A 17,393-nucleotide genomic window follows, 5' to 3' on the forward strand; every position below is an offset into this window, starting at 1 on the left:
TAAGACCACATGAAAAACATTTTAAAACATTTACTGTAATTGAATAATAGCATAAAACTTGGTATAAACATTAAGGCAATTTTTGGAGCCCCATAAATATCATTTATGAGATGCCACATTACAGTCATTTTGGTGGAGTCCAATATTTAATTTGACTACTTTGGTGTGGTAAGAGTTCAACACACCTCTGAGGATTCGACAGAAACTCTAGGCTCTACAGAGCCACCCAAGAAGCAATGTCAATAAAGTCAGTGCACCACTGCAACTGTATCACCCCAAACCTAAATCAGTGTCCCTTGACATGACAGAGTACAAATATATTGATTCAACATTCAGTTCGCCTCTAATTGAAATTGGATGAGTTTACAAATGGGATGTGGCTTACAAACTTGATGTCATCAACAGAATAACCATACAGAGCACACAGTTGACAGCCTAAAGAACGAATAACTTTTTATTGGTCAGTGACTACACGACTGATTCTGAAGTGGTGCTAAAGCTTGGTACATATGGTGGTCTGGATGTTGTTTATGTGTACTGAGCTCAGTTTGGACTGTAGTGAGTGTCTGCGTTTCTGGTGCATTCTCTTAAAGTCCTCTGTGATCTCCAGAACAGTTTTATTCTTTGTCTCAGGCACGTGGAACCACACAAAAACACCAGAGAAGAAGCAGAACACAAAAAATACAAGGAAGCAGAAATAATCCAAATGCTCCTGCAATGAAAAAAAAAAAAAACATCGGAAAGGACTAATTGTGAATAAGGCATGTTTCAATGGTGCATTCTGTCATGTTATGTCATCTTAGACTTATATTGCTGCTAGTGCTTGGTGTTAATAGGGCCTTTATTATAGGGATATTGTTATTGTGTCAATATCTCTAGCTTCATGTAAAATAAAAGTTTTTATTAGGCTACTAATATGAAATAAAACTTCCTTCTCTTGTGTGTACATCTTTTAAACATTTTTTTTTAACATTTCTCTATGTTTAAAATATTTCTGCACCTTTCATTTTTCAGCAAAAAACAGATCACACAGCCATACAATTATTAAGGCTCACCACTATGAGAGGAAACAGCATGCCCACCAGGAAGAGTCCCACCCAGTTGAGGATGCAGGCTACCATGAACGCCGGAGGTTTATAGGACTGTGTGAAAATCTCACCAGGAAGTGGTGCTGTCACCCCGGCTGCGGAAGAGAGAATACACAAGAGTACTGCCAAGAAATTAGGCCACAAACACGCATCTGAACGTCTCACTGCAGGAGAAAAATGTGTGGATGTACCTGGACCGCTAGAGAAGAAGAATATGTAGGTGAAAATAAGGACCATGCTGCAATAAGGCATCCAGGATACAAAGTCCTACAAAAGCCAGACAAATCCAATCTCAGTAATAGTTTCATGTAGTATAAACAGTAAAATAAAGCTTGTTAGTCATTAAATAATATCAGTTTATTTAATGCTTATTTGCTGGTTTGTCTCACTTAAAGGTGTTTAATTTCTTAACATGTTGTTCAAAACTCTTATGACATTCTTTATGGAAATGCCAAATATGTGGAGTATGTGTGAATGAGATGTGAGAGCTGTGGCCAAGGTTTTCTGTGAATAACATCTTGCATACGTTTCTCACACAAAACTATATTTATGATGCCTTTTTTGTGTGTTTTTAAAGATTGATAGCTTCAGTCCTCATTTACCTTTATTATATTAAAGAAGCAACGTCCTGTGAATATTGACTTAAATTTAGTCTGTTTCTCACACAAAATGATATGACTGCAGAGGACATGAAATAAAATCCCCAATTCACTTTCATTATATAATAATCGCATGAGATTTGAAAGCATGAGATTTGAGATTGCCTCAAGGCAAAGATTCTCTGTGAATAACCTAAATTTCAGTCAGTTCCTCACACAAAACTATCATATGAATGCAGAAGACAAGAAATACACCACATGCTTCATATGAACTACTTTTATGATGTTTTTTGACATGTCAGCTTGATAGCAATAGTCCCAAATCACTTTCATTATATAATAAGCGCAATCTGAGACTTGAAACCTGTGGCAAAGATTTTCAGTAAATAACAATTTTATCTGTTCCTCACACAAAACCATAATATGACTTCAAAAGAGATGGAATATATAGGGCCCTATGATTTTTGCGATGCGGAAAACGCAGACGGAATCACAGAATCCAGTCATAGAAATTTGCTTTTTAAAGAAGAACGTCACAGAAATTTGGCTGAATACTTCAAAAGTAGGTCAGTACACTTCTATCAAAATACAATATGTACTAGGGCTGTGAATATTAAGGCGCAAAAAGACTATTTTACTAGTTAACTACACAAATGCTGAAGTGTGCGTGTACATAATCTCTAGAGCTGCTCTGAGAGTCACTTCATTTTACGGTTTTATTTGAGAAAAAACAATCTTCATATCATACACACACAGAAACTTAAAGGTCTTCACAGCGATCCATCAAAATAAAAGTTTGGTTTAACTTGAAGAAACTGTGACAGAAATACACTCACCTAAAGGATTATTAGGAACACCATACTAATACTGTGACCCCCTTTCGCCTTCAGAGCTGCCTTAATTCTACGTGGCATTGATTCAACAAGGTGCTTAAAGCATTTTAGTACAGTGAACTCATTAGCTGCGTTTACATGGACACTACTAATCTGATCGTAATAGGACTAGAAGCACAATCAGAATAAAAAAAACACGTCAATTGGTTTGAATTAGCTCGATCCGACTTAAATTTTGATCGGATTGTAAGGGTTGGATGATCCCTTTTGTAATCAGAGCGAGAGGACATGTAAACACTTGATCGGATTGAAAACCGAAACGGGAAAGTACTCCGCATACACAGCATAATGACGTATGACACGCAGAACGAGCTGTTCTTCCTGGTGACTAAAGTGTCATAAATCAAGTGTCCTGTCATTATAAAACTCCTCTTTCACTCAGCGTATGTGAAGTGGAACAGGACCACGTTCCACCAGTCCACGTTTAAGACTCTCATCAATAGACGACTAGTTTTGGGTCCGGGAAGGTTACTTTTTTTTTTACAGTAACGTTAAGCACCACAACAGTTCATGTGCTGGTCGTCGCCTAATTAGGACCCGTGTGCTTTTTAAAACAGCATGTGACAGCAGCGGGAAACTCTGTATATTCATGCAGTGTGCGCATGTCAAAAGAGTAAATCCGATCAGAAGCCTGTGACATATAAACGCACACATCAACCCGATCACTTTATTCTGCGTTCATGTAATGAAGCAAAAATGGAAGCAAAAAGTGTCCATGTAAACGCACCTATTGTCATGTTCAAGAAACCAATTTAAAATGATTCGAGCTTTGTGACATGGTGCATTATCCTGCTGGAAGTAGCCATTAGAGGATGGGTACATGGTGGTCATAAAGGGATGGACATGGTCAGAAACAATGCTCAGGTAGGCTGTGGCATTTAAACGATGCCCAATTGGCCCTAAGGGGCCTAAAGTGTGCCAAGAAAACATCCCCCACACCATTACACCACCACCACCAGCCTGCACAGTGGTAACAAGGCATGATGGATCCATGTTCTCATTCTGTTTACGCCAAGATCTGACTCTACCATCTGAATGTCTCAACAGAAATCAAGACTCATCAGACCAGGAAACATTTTTCCAGTCTTCAACTATCCAATTTTGGTGAGCTTGTGCAAATTGTAGCCTCTTTTTCCTATTTGTAGTGGAGATGAGTGGTACCTGGTGGGGTCTTATGCTGTTGTAGCCCATCCGCCTCAAGGTTGTGCGTGTTGTGGCTTCACAAATGCTTTGCTGCATACCTCGGTTGTAATGAGTGGTTATTTCAGTCAAAGTTGCTCTTCTATCAGCTTGAATCAGTCGGCCCATTCTCCTCTGACCTCTAGCATCAACAAGGCATTGTCGCCCACAGGACTGCTGCATACTGGATGCTTTTCCCTTTTCACACCATTCTTTGTAAACCCTAGAAATGGTTGTGCGTGAAAATCTCAGTAACTGAGCAGATTGTGAAATACTCTGACTGGCCCGTCTGGAACCAACAACCATGCCGTGCTCAAAATTGCTTAAATCACCTTTCTTTCCCATTCTGACATTCAGTTTGGAGTTCAGGAGATTGTCTTGACCAGGACCACACCCCTAAATGCACTGAAGCAACTGCCATGTGATTGGTTGATTAGATAATTGCATTAATTAGAAATTGAACAGGTGTTCCTAATAATCCTTTAGGTGAGTGTATATTACTTAATGTATTAACAGTACTACTACCACTATAAATAAAATAATTAATTAAATTAATTAATTAAAATAAATAACTGCACTTTGTTTGCAGTAGCGGCCTTTTGGAGAAAATGAGCTGAACACAGGCTGCGTATGTTCTTCTGTTTCAGCAGCGCTACAAGGATGCGCTGTTGAAGTTGTTGTTTTTTATTAAATCAATTAATTACAGTTGAGTTTGATTATTAAAACTTACTTAAACTATTTAAGTGGAATGCTGAAAATCTAAATAGAAAACACAGAACTTTTATTAAACATGTTTTTTTTTGTCTTTTTTAAAGCTGTAGTATCTGTAATTATATAAAAAAACTACAGTTTGATATTCTGCAAAACATCTCTTTGCATGTTGATAGATAATCATACGGATTTGGAATAAGATTAAATGCTGACTAAATGTAATTTTCTTTGGTGAACTACCCCTTTAAATGTAGCTGCAATTTAAATCACCTCACAATCAGCATTCTTCTTGTTAATATCTGAATTATTTGCCACGCATGGAAACTGTAACATGCCTTCTTGTCTTCTGCAATAATTAATCACAAAACCTATATGATTTGAAAATATGATGTACTTAAATAATGAAACTGGAATAAAAAATAAGCAAACCTGAAGGTAAAGTGTGAGTGTAAGCAGGGCCAGTGAGGCAGCCATGCACAAGTAACCCCTAAAAAGAAGCACTCTCTTCCCTGTTCTCTCAATGATCAGCACCTGGATAAAAATAGCACAGTAAACAAACACACAAACACCAACAACAGTAGGTTCCTTTAAACCAGGCCACATCATGTTTCGAGCTTAGATCAAATATTTGGGTGAGAAAGAGCGGCTCACACAGGCAATAGAGGTGGAGACTTCACACAGGCCCGTCCCCAGGGCGGCATAGCGCAGGTTCTCCTTGGCAATACCAGCAGCTTGAAACACATCAAACGAATACAGATAGACCTACGAAGACATGATTCACAGGCCATGTGAACAACAATATCTTCAAGTTCCATTATTCATCTTTGAAACTGAATGATGAAAATAATGGAAGTCGCTTTCATCAAAAAGAAGAATTGAGCGGGAAGTAAATTATCTTGCAATGTGAAGCAATAAAGCCCATTTCCTGAGCAGACTGTGGCATATGGTTGTGCGTTTTGATGAAATAGGCATTTTCAGATCAATGGTTTTCAGGTGCGGGTGGCACTGCAACTTTTTGTGACTCACAGCATTGATGCCGCAGAGCTGCAGCGTGACGAACGTGACGAGGATGGTGAGGAGCTGCCAGCGGACGTTGTGGTCGAGGAAGAGGTCCATGAGCCCGTGGATCTGCACGCTCTTTAGGGAGGTGTGTTCAGCCAACATCTCCTCCATCTCTGGTCCAGGGTCCTTTTTAGCTCCCCACAGCCTGCGCAGAGCTGAGACATATTGAACATCATCAAATAACTCTAAAACGAAAACTTTCAAATTCATATATATATCATTTTTGTTGTTGTTGTTGACTAAAACATGTCTAAAAACATTTGAAAACCCTGTTTTCCCATGACATGGCTTCACATTTTGAACAAATGATTTAAGATGAATTTTGCAAGAACTATCAATATCTATGTAAACGTCTGTGGTTCTGACCTGTCTCACAGCCGTGTTTGTCTGCCTTCTCCAGCAGGAGGTACCGTGGGGACTCAGGGAGAAAGGGAAGGGTTAGCAGCTGCAGGAGACCAGCGACCCCGCTGAAGGCCAGCAGCCAGATCCAGTGCTCCTCAGTGCCTAACACCTCACTGACACACACACAAATCACACTCAAAACCCACGCTTTAAAGTTTAAATCTTTACAAGTTAAAACAATTTGGTTAACACATGGGCAGTGAATGTAACAAGGAAGATAAACCTGCTGTTAATGACACACCTGATCCCAAGCAGCTGGCCAAAAAACTTCCCCATTGAGACAAAAGTAGCCACAGACACACCAACCATCCCACGCAGCCTCTTGGGGGCGCACTCCAATATATACATGGTGTGGACAGTCAAACTCACACCTGCACAGATAGCACTCAAGTAGATAATATAGAAAACAGCACAAAATTAAAAAGACATTTGCCTGCATTTACAGATTTTCCAACACACCAGCATTGATGCCGTATAGGACACGTGCCACCATGATCATCTCAAACGAGAGAGCGGTTTTACTCAACAACATCAGCACAGCTCCACAGATTGCCACCACGTTGTTCAAAAGCAGAGTTGTCTTCCTATGGAGGGTTAAAAACACACTGTATTTAATTGCTGCTCCTCCTATATGAATTGAAATTCCACAAATGTAAAGTTTACCAAAAATACAAAAAATAATTTTGTCACAATTTACTCTTGTGGCGTTCCAAACCCATATGAAAAAAGAGATGTTCGGCAAGATGTTCATGCTGCTATTTACCATTCAATAAAAGTGATGATGACCAGGGGCTGTATTTTAAAGTCACACATGAAATATAGTGCACAAGTCATATATGGACTACCTTTATGGTGCATTTTGTCATTTTTTTGAGCTTGCCAGCTCATGGTCACCATTAACTTTAATTGCTTGGAATACAGTAGCAACATTATGCAAAACATCTTTTTTTTAATGAAGAAAAATAAATGCATACAGGTTTGTAACAAGATGAGGGTGAGTAAATAAATGACATAATTTGCATTTTTTAGTGAACTAGCCATTTAAGAAGGATCACACCTAGCAAGTGCATTAACATTTTTCATTTTTGCTCTGCCAGTTGGGTTACAGGAACAGAACAGAACCTGGAGAGCATTATTGTAGACTGGACCGGTTTGAAGAAATATCAGCTGCTATTTGTTGCCCTTAGCATCATTTCAGGTACATTTTGGAATGAAAAGCCCATATAACCAATTGACTTACTGCCATTTGGTTATTGATTCACACTCTAAGAATGCTTTATTCCACAAATGCTTCTGAAAATGCAGAAATATTAAAGGATCCATGCAAGAACCTGAAAATCAACCTATTTACGCTACCATTTTCTTTTTTTAAGGACATTAATGCTTTATAAAAGGTACATTAAATTGATCCAAAATGTTTCATACAGGTTTCTTTTTTGGATATTATTTTTTATATTTTGGTGAATGATCCCTGTGACATTCTTCAGCATCAGCCTATGACCTGACTACAGTGTCACTTCCAGTACCTTCCATACGCGCCTGCCAGATGTCCAGCATATAGGGTTCCAGCCAGTCCTCCCATGCAGTACATGGACACAATAAAAGACCAGATGAGGGACAGCTCCCAGGGCTCAAGAGAGCGGCCATAACGCTGCTGGCAGGTGCTGTTCACCAGCTCTTTAATAAACTTGCAATGTAAGCACAAGTATCAATTGATTATGTCATTAATTTCATTCTATTGAACCACAGCACTTCACAGGTCAACTCAAAAGCTCTGATATGTATTGATTCTTTGGGGATGTCTTATATTATGACAGTGGCAGAAATGCATTTGATTAACACAGATTACCTCCAACTTCTCTATTTGCAGCTCAAAAGAGACAGTAAATCAGCCTAAGACACTTTTTTAACCGAACAATGCAGGTACTTACAAGTGATGGTGAGTTAAGGACAGAGATATGGAAGCCGTATTGAAAGGTTCCTCCTATTCCTGATATGAAAATGGCTGCAACAAGCACAGGGCTTCTCGCCTGCAAAAACAGAAATTTTTTATGAAAACTGGACAATCAAACTATGATGTAATGTAAGAGCTGGCCTACCAGTTCTCTTAAAGCCCCCGTCATCGTATGTGTAAATGCAGTGTCCTCTGCATGGAGTCTTTATGTCTTTCTAACAAATGAAGATGACAAAGCAAGAACAGAAATGCCTAACTTACAGTAGTTGATGTGTAACTTTTCATGCTTGGTTGAGTTTTAGGTGAGAAATGCAGGGTAAAGTTGACGAGTCAGATTCATCTCCACACGTCTCTCGGGTACTTTGAACTCGAGCCTTTTGTCTCAAATTAATAAAACCAAAATGTCAGAACTTTTGAAATGACACTGACATCTGAGATGAGGTTACAAAAACTGCAATTTTATTTAAGCTCCAATACTTTACCACTTTCTCACCAATATAAACAATACAGCAATCAAATTATAATTACATCATCAGATAAAGCGACCCAACTGTTAATTCACAATGTCAATGTGTAGTCCGACCCGGAATGATAATCCACCATGGGATGCCCGTGGGAATTTCTAATGGGTTCTTAGAACAACACTTCTGGATTTATGAGCAAATTAAATCTTTTGCTGACATTAATTGAAGAAAAATATTGAGTTTTTGTTCTAGAATAAATTACACAAAGTTGACACAAAATGTCAGTTCTGAAATCATTATATAATTTATTAGCAACATCTTTCAATCACACAAAGCTTTCAGCATTTGATGTTTGACTGTAATTTATGTTTAGCCATAAATCCAGTCCTCTGCCAGGTTTTAGGCCTCAGATTGAGCAGATGCAAATCAAGATGATTAGACATCATTTCTATTTTTAATCAAATCGACACTGAAGATCATTCCCCGGCAAACGGCTCTCAAACAAAAATATCTTTTAGTATCTTTCAGCAATGTGATGGAGAAGTGGGCGTCTATGAGTCTTAGAGCAGGATGAAGCGTGTGAGACCGCCGCCTCGGACTTCCTTCAGACGTTGGCAGTGCCGCAGCATGTTCAACATGCCCACAAACCGTTTGTCCACTTTCAGCTGGGCAAACTCTCTGATATCTTGCTCCACGATGAAAAACTGACCTGCAGGAAACAAAAGGAGTTGATGGATGACCTCTTTCAGCCCGTAAGAGCTTATTAAATACCAGACCAGGATAAATGACCTTAGTTATCGGAGCACTTATACCAGTTAATAGATATGACAAGACTGTTAATACATGATGGACTGCAGTGCTAAATGAGGTCAAATAAGCCTTTGACCAGCAGCTCTGGACGAGACAGACAGATAAAACGGTGATACCCTTGGTGTCCTTTGTTTCTTGGTCTTTAAAGCGCTGGTGGAGCATGCGGGACACATTGTTCAGGGTTTTGACTGGCTGATGGAGGATCTTATATTTTGACGACACAGCTGTGTTTATGCTTTGCACCGCTGCGTTCAGCTGATCGTACGTCACACGGCCTTTCATGTACCTGTGACGGCACAAGAGAAGGCTTTTAAAATAAAAGGATAAAGTCAATAAACTGCATGTGAATTTGATCAAACATCTGAAAGATGCTGAATTAAAACAGAACCTCATTACCTCGTTCTCTGGGATACCTGGTTCTGATTGGTTAATCATGGCATTCATGTTCCAAAACCTAGTGAGCTCTCTTGCTTTCGAATACCTACATGGATAACTACTTTCCTAACCACAATGAATTGTCATACGTAACCATTTTGAGATAATCTAGGTACTGTAGCAACTCAGCACTCAAATAGCACTTTGTTCCTGACCACTGATTTCAGTAAAGTACAACAGTTGAGCTCCGGAAGTAAAAATCCCATTTAGTTTCTCCATAGGGGAATTGATTCTTAACAATAACTTGTTAAATGAATTGTTAAAGACAGACCTACTGTGAGCTATGAGGTTGTTAATCGATGGTTTATTCTTTAGTTAAAGAAACCAGCCCACAATATTTTCAACATGTGTTTTAGACAATTGCATTAAACAGTGACAACTACATTACCCATGATTCTGCAAAGAAATCTCCACCAATCAGAAAACAACATATTGGTTCTATAGTTATAATCTACAACTTTAAATTAATAGTTTTATATTCCGCTATAATTTTCAATTTGACTGCGATTTGCAATGCTTCAGGGGATTGTAGTTCTTTCCATCACTAAAGCCGTTAAGTACACAGTCTTGTACCCTTTTTCTTTGCCTGAAACTTTTTTTTTTTTGCTTCAAATAAAAGTTTGTAAAGTTGCAATTCACCTTTTTGTTGGTCGGTTTGGTTCATGGCTTAAACTCTGGGACTTTATTTAAAAACCCTACCGGGGAAAAAGGAACGAGTAAAATACTTGGCACTGTTGTACTCTATAAAGTCAAAAAAAAAAAAAATCAAAGCTAACAGCATGCTATAATCAAAAATGTACACCACATAAATATTAGGTAAACCAGCCTATTTATAAATAGTTTTTCCATATTTTTTTGTCACAGCACAAAAATCATGTCAGTGTTTTCTGGGATTGCCAAAAAACGGTATCTCAGATGGTAGCCTAGCTTTTGAAGCAGCCTTCACAACAGCATTGCACCTACGATGCTGTCTATGTAGGCAGCTCACTGGGTTTTGGAAAAGAGCTGCTGTTTACTGTTCTTTACTATTTTTGCTCACAGACTCTGTTCAGACAGTTGTGGAAGGACTCACGGTGGTATGCTGTCAAACTCTGGGATGGTAATGAACTCCATCTCTTTGATCTGGTTGCGCTGAGGTTTCCTGGGTGGACCCTGTTCCTGAGGGGCGGGTGGTGCATCTGTCTGCCTGCTCTGAACTGCCACCTGTCCTCCTCTGAAGACAACACAAAAGCCAAACTCATCAGTTTCAGTCAAACAGATGCCAGCTGAGGTGGTTCATGCTTTTTGTGCTTCTTAATGATGAGGTAAACTGAATAAGCCACCATCCCGCTGTGGTATAGTTAGGAAAGAAACACAAAAACAGGAAATACCCTTGCAGAGATGCTTGCTGGCCTCTTTTGGGCATGTGTGGAGGGATGTTGCTCTTGAGGTGAAGGGCATCCTGTTCGTCCTCCTGGAAAAAACCTTCTAGATCCTGTAGACAAGATCAATAAAAGATTTACATAAGAGAACCAAAGTAAACATATAGCTTTGGATCATATCTGTTAAAGTGTTCCTAGTGAAGGGGGCTTTTGAAACACTGCTTCATGTAGCTTCAAAACCACTGGCTCACAGAGCATAATATCAAACTTTAAAGAGTGGATTATTTTGTGAAGCAATTGATTCAATTGATTTAGCATTTCCGAAAAGCTTACTCAATGTTACAATTACAGTTATTATACATGAAATAAATATGAATGAAACATAACACCTTCAAATGCTTCAGCAAGCCTCTCTGCTCGCCCACATATCTCTCAAAGCGATCCAGAAGCTCATTGATAGCAGAGACTTCTTGCTCGATTTTGAGAAGAGTCCCCCGTTTGTCTGGATCTTTTGCTAAAGGAAAAAAAAAACACGAGGCATACCTTAATAAATCATACCACCAAAGAACACAATTTAAAACTATTAAATACAAGTCAATTTGTGAAACAGATAGTGATTCACCAAAAATTTGACAACCAAAAATATTTAGGCAAGGCAAGTTTATTTATATAGCACATTTCGTACACAATGGTAATTCAAAGTGCTTTACATAAAATATTTTATTTTTAAATTTAGCTTTTTGCAGCGTCAAATAGTGATGCTTATTTAGACCTTCTCCTATGCTGTGTCTTTCCTGGTAAACATCAACTATTTGGATGCATGTAACCACAACCAAAAAAAATAAACTAGAATTACATGTAAAAATTGTTTGTATATCAAGAAACGGCTCATTGCCGAAAAACATTACTGTGATTGGTTTAATTTATCACCATAGTGAGTTCAATTAACCTTTAATCACTCCTAAAAAAGGACAACACTTAAAGTCTTTGGGGTCATTTTTACCCCAAACTTTTAAAAAGCGATTGCATAAGGAAATATACATTTTTTATATGGAAAACTATATATCATTTTTTTTATTTACTTCTCAACTATACATTTATGCTGTGTTTTTGTGGAAATTTTGAAGTTTTTTACCTATTTACTGCACAATTACATAACTAGGCCATAAATTGGCTCATGAAAAATGATTTTTTAAAGAAAAAATCACTTAAATGATGATCTTAATTAAATCTAAATAGTTTCTGGACATTGCTCTATGTGTTAGGGATAGAATACTGCCATCTAAAGGTTAGTCAAAAAACTTTATTTCTTATGGGTTAGGAATTAAAGTGCAATGGCCACATGTATCCACTAGAGTGCTATAGAGACTCATTCATTTTCACTTCATTTTTCTTGATGCTTCAACTTCTCCTCACAACTTTATGATATATATTTTGTGAATATTTATTTAAACATTTTGAAATACATAAAAAAATCTGTAGTTTTGTCAGAGTTAGAATTTGTTGTTGTTTTCTAATATATTTTGAATTATCTGCTTTTGCAAATTATTATACATACATTTGAAAAAAACATTACAAGTCACCACTATGACGTGATAATCACACACTATTTATTTCAGAAAATTATTTATCAACAACTATTTATTTTTTTAGAACAAGAGATTTTAGAACAAGATGAATTTTAAAAGTAAATAAACCAATATAATACAAAACAACAGCACCAATAAACTGTAATGAACAGGAGTGAAGGGTACACAGAACAACTTTTTTTATAAATCACATGGCTAATAAACATGTGAAAGAACAAGCAGAATATTATAGAATATATATTACAAGCTTGTTCCATGTTGCATATGTGACATTTTTCAGATTTGTGCCAGTTTAGTTGATTTTATTTGCCAATTTCTATAAAAATGCTCTCTGTTGCAGTGGCATACGTATGTTTGTGTGTGTGTGTATGTGTGTGTGTGTGTGTGTGTGTATGAGATAGAAAGTTTGTTCCACTTTGGGTTTATGCTCTAGGACCAGACCTTGAATTAAATGTAAAAATTTTTAGATTTATGCCAGTTTAGTTAATTTTATTTGCCAATTTCTATAAAAATGCTCTCTGTTGCAGTGGCATACGTATGTTTGTGTGTGTGTGTGTGTGTGTGTGTGTGTGTATGAGATAGAAAGTTTGTTCCACTTTGGGTTTATGCTCTAGGACCAGACCTTGAATTAAATGTAAATTTTTTTAGATTTATGCCAGTTTAGTTAATTTTATTTGCCAATTTCTATAAAAATGCTCTCTGTTGCAGTGGCATACGTATGTTTGTGTGTGTGTGTATGTGTGTGTGTGTGTGTGTGTGTATGAGATAGAAAGTTTGTTCCACTTTGGGTTTATGCTCTAGGACCAGACCTTGAATTAAATGTAAAAATTTTTAGATTTATGCCAGTTTAGTTAATTTTATTTGCCAATTTCTATAAAAATGCTCTCTGTTGCAGTGGCATACGTATGTTTGTGTGTGTGTGTGTGTGTGTGTGTGTGTATGAGATAGAAAGTTTGTTCCACTTTGGGTTTATGCTCTAGGACCAGACCTTGAATTAAATGTAAAAATTTTTAGATTTATGCCAGTTTAGTTAATTTTATTTGCCAATTTCTATAAAAATGCTCTCTGTTGCAGTGGCATACGTATGTTTGTGTGTGTGTGTATGTGTGTGTGTGTGTGTGTGTGTATGAGATAGAAAGTTTGTTCCACTTTGGGTTTATGCTCTAGGACCAGACCTTGAATTAAATGTAAAAATTTTTAGATTTATGCCAGTTTAGTTAATTTTATTTGCCAATTTCTATAAAAATGCTCTCTGTTGCAGTGGCATACGTATGTTTGTGTGTGTGTGTGTGTGTGCGTGTGTGTGTATGAGATAGAAAGTTTGTTCCACTTTGGGTTTATTCTCTAGGACCAGACCTTGGATTAAATGTAAAAATTTTTAGATTTATGCCAGTTTAGTTAATTTTATTTGCCAATTTCTATAAAAATGCTCTCTGTTGCAGTGGCATACGTATGTTTGTGTGTGTGTGTGTGTGTGTGTGTGTGTGTGTATGAGATAGAAAGTTTGTTCCACTTTGGGTTTATGCTCTAGGACCAGACCTTGAATTAAATGTAAAAAATTTTAGATTTATGCCAGTTTAGTTAATTTTATTTGCCAATTTCTGTAAAAATGCTCTCTGTTGCAGTCACATACATGTGTGTGTTTGTGTGTGTGTGTGTGTGTGTGTGTATGAGATACAAAGTTCGTTCTACTTTTTATTTATGCTCTAGGACCAGATCTTGGTTTATTTGTAGAAATTTTCAGATTTATAATGGATTTAGTTTTATTTTTTTGACAAACAAAATTTTAAAAAGTCATTTTTTGCATTTTCCCATTCATTTTCAATGTGGGGTCATTTTGACCCCAAAGACCTTAAAAGGTAAATTTTTTTTTACACACCTTTAGAACAACCAAATCAAGCCCAGTTTTTTTGTGCATGTTTAGATAGATGATTTAGGAAATGTCACCGAGTTTCATGCCCCTGCGATGAAGGTAACACTTTTAAAAAATGAAGGAAAAATCCATTGGGGTCATTTTGACCCCAAAGGATGATTAAAGGTTAAGGCCTGTTCACGCCAAGAACAATAACAATTTAACTATATTAGCATCAACACTTCCGCAGAGTAGTGCTTTGTTTATATTATAAGCACGCGTTTCTGTTGTCAGAAAAAGTCAGGATGGATTCTAGCTGTCAATGTATTTATCATTCATCAGCAAGGGAAAAAAATAACACTTTTTTAAAGCGATTTCAACAGAATCGTTCTTCCTCTGTGCTGTTATCATTACTGCTGTGGTGTGGAATCTGCTATCCAGTAAAAATTAGACCAATTTTATCAAATAGATTTATATAGTTATTGTTTTAGTTACCGTCCTTGGTATGAACAGGCATACTGTAAATTTAATGATAAACTTCATTTTGATTTAAACTTCAAGGGCAGGCTCTAAGATGGTTTAGATCCTACCTGTCCGAACGCTACCATTTTGTTTATTTAAATGGGGAGTCATCTCATTTATCACTAGTAAAATATGGAGTGCCATAAGGATCCATCCTAGGTCCTCTGCTATTTTCAATATACATGTTGCCCCTTGGTAATATTATTAGAAAATACGGGATTAGTTTCCACTGTTATGCTGATGATACTCAGCTATATATCTCAACGAGACCAGATGAAACTTCTAATTTATCTAAGCTAACAGAGTGTGTTAAAAATGTTAAAGATTGGATGACCAATAATTTTCTCCAATTAAATTCGGATAAAACAGAGATTAATTATTGGACCAAAAAACAGTACACAGAATCTAGTAGACTACAGTTTGCAACTAGACGGATGTACTGTTACTTCCTCTACAGTCAAAAATCTGGGTGTTATATTAGACAGCAACTTGTCTTTTGAAAACCATATTTCCCATGTTACAAAAACTGCATTCTTCCATCTTAGAAACATTGCCAAGCTACGAAACATGTCACCTGTTTCTGATGTGGAAAAACTAGTTCATGCATTCATGACCTCTAGACTGGACTATTGTAATGCACTTCTAGAAGGTTGTCCTGCATCTTCAATAAACAAGCTACAGGTAGTCCAAAATGCAGCAGCTAGAGTCCATACCAGGTCCATTTACTTATCATTACTTACCTATAAGGCCCTAAATGGTTTAGCTCCTGCGTACCTAACTAGTCTTCTACCACGTTACAATCCATCACGCTCCCTAAGGTCACAAAACGCTGGACTTTTGGTAGTTCCTAGGATAGCAAAGTCCACTAAAGGAGGTTTTCACATTTGGCTCCCAAACTCTGGAATAGCCTTCCTGAAAATGATCGAGGTTCAGAAACACTCTCTCTGTTTAAATCTAGATTAAAAATACATCTCTTTCACCAAGCATTCGAATAATGCATCTCTTAAATTGTGACTGCAGTTGCATCTGATCAAATGCGCATTCTTATTCTTTATCTTGGGTTAAACTAATTAATTTTACTTTGTTGGAACAGCAGCTACGCTAATTATGTCTCTATTTGTTTCTCTGTTTTGCTAACTAGGATTTACACAAGCTCCAGTCTGGATCCAGAACACCTGAGAAGAGATGATGCTGATCCTCAGAGGACCCCAGATGATGCTAACTGTAAAACAACATACAGAACCAAAAAATATTGCTACGTGTGATTGCATCATATAATAATTGCTGTTAATAATGTTCCTGTCATATGCACATAAACTGACAGTCACCACTGATAAGCTACTACTAAATATTGTAGAAACGTAATTTTCTGTAAATTTGCTTTGCAATTATTTGTATTGTAAAAAGTGCTATACAAATAAACTTAAATTGAATTAAATTGAATTTCCTGCTTTATTTACTTTATTTCCTAGTTAATTATTTTGGGTTAACTAGGTGGGTTAACCAGTGTGGTGAATGCACCATACCAACAGCTCGGAGCTCCAGGAGTCGTTTAATCATGGAAATCTTTTTGTCGATGTGGTTGGTCACTTCTTCAAGCTCACAGTGATTCATTTCTTTAAAAAGGAGATAAAAATATTAGGGGTCAACACATATTCAAAGACAAATACAGGCCCTACTAAGCGCCTCTACCTAGCAACACCCTAGGAACAGGCCAGATATCCTTAGCAACGCCCTAGCAACCTCACAGAACACAAGTAGCCTACAGAAGGCGAATCTGAGTGTCTGACACAACTCAAATCATATTCACGAGGTGTCCATATATTTGAAAGCTTTTCAGCGGAGGTTTTCTTAGCTCTTTATCCTGCGGTTTTCTTTCAGGTTAGTCTTTATGAGCCCAGATATGTCGTGAAACATTACATACCGCGTCAACAACAACAAAGCTAACGTACTGGCTGACACTACACACGGAAAACACCGTTAAACAGGTATCCTACTGTCTAAATGATCGGTTATAGGAATAAAACACGGTCCGTAAACTCCTCATTACTGGATATCGACTGTCGATAGCCGCGTTTTAAAACACATTTGGTATTTTTCTCAAACTAACGACACTGTTGTGAATAAATCGGCTGCATTATAAATTAAGAAAGAGCATACAATTGTAAGTAATGATACTTACCTGTCTCTTGGACTTATTTATTGGTTGGATTCGAGTATTTCACAGAGGACGTGAAGTCAGATCGCGCCAATGTTCAAACACACACAGCGCGAACGCACCTCGTGATTCGTCCTCGCACTTTCGTCACAGAGAGCCTCTTCTGCATTTCTCATGTATTAAGTGCTTACTTTCTGTTTCGACAATTCCAAATATTATCTGAATTTATTATTATTATTTTTAAAGCTGGTTCTATTTTTATTTTAATATGTATTTGTGAAATTGAATTTTTTAGTATGTATCATATTTCGCCT

The 17,393-nt window shown here is 37.2% G+C and overlaps 2 protein-coding genes across 2 annotated transcripts; both read right to left on the bottom strand.

Moving 5' to 3' along the window:
* Window positions 1-441: 441 nt before the first annotated feature.
* slc2a11l (solute carrier family 2 member 11, like) lies at window positions 442-8,198 on the bottom strand. The gene is made up of 12 exons (XM_059544892.1): window positions 8,034-8,198; window positions 7,866-7,964; window positions 7,461-7,621; window positions 6,394-6,518; window positions 6,176-6,305; window positions 5,899-6,047; window positions 5,497-5,687; window positions 5,122-5,232; window positions 4,900-5,001; window positions 1,280-1,355; window positions 1,056-1,183; window positions 442-712 (listed from the first exon to the last, which is right to left on the bottom strand). Exons 1-12 carry the CDS (start codon window positions 8,055-8,057, stop codon window positions 494-496), a joined length of 1,515 nt encoding a protein of 504 aa, XP_059400875.1. The 5' UTR covers window positions 8,058-8,198; the 3' UTR covers window positions 442-493.
* Window positions 8,199-8,325: 127 nt separating this feature from the next.
* On the bottom strand, window positions 8,326-17,259 carry LOC132132498 (spindle and kinetochore-associated protein 1). Its single transcript, XM_059544893.1, has 7 exons — window positions 17,104-17,259; window positions 16,448-16,537; window positions 11,348-11,472; window positions 10,968-11,071; window positions 10,670-10,810; window positions 9,279-9,448; window positions 8,326-9,061 (listed from the first exon to the last, which is right to left on the bottom strand). Exons 2-7 carry the CDS (start codon window positions 16,533-16,535, stop codon window positions 8,913-8,915), a joined length of 777 nt encoding a protein of 258 aa, XP_059400876.1. The 5' UTR covers window positions 16,536-16,537; window positions 17,104-17,259; the 3' UTR covers window positions 8,326-8,912.
* Window positions 17,260-17,393: the final 134 nt, after the last annotated feature.

This window comes from Carassius carassius, chromosome 49 (assembly GCF_963082965.1).
Source record: "Carassius carassius chromosome 49, fCarCar2.1, whole genome shotgun sequence".
In the NCBI taxonomy this organism is placed as follows: Eukaryota; Metazoa; Chordata; class Actinopteri; order Cypriniformes; family Cyprinidae; genus Carassius; species Carassius carassius.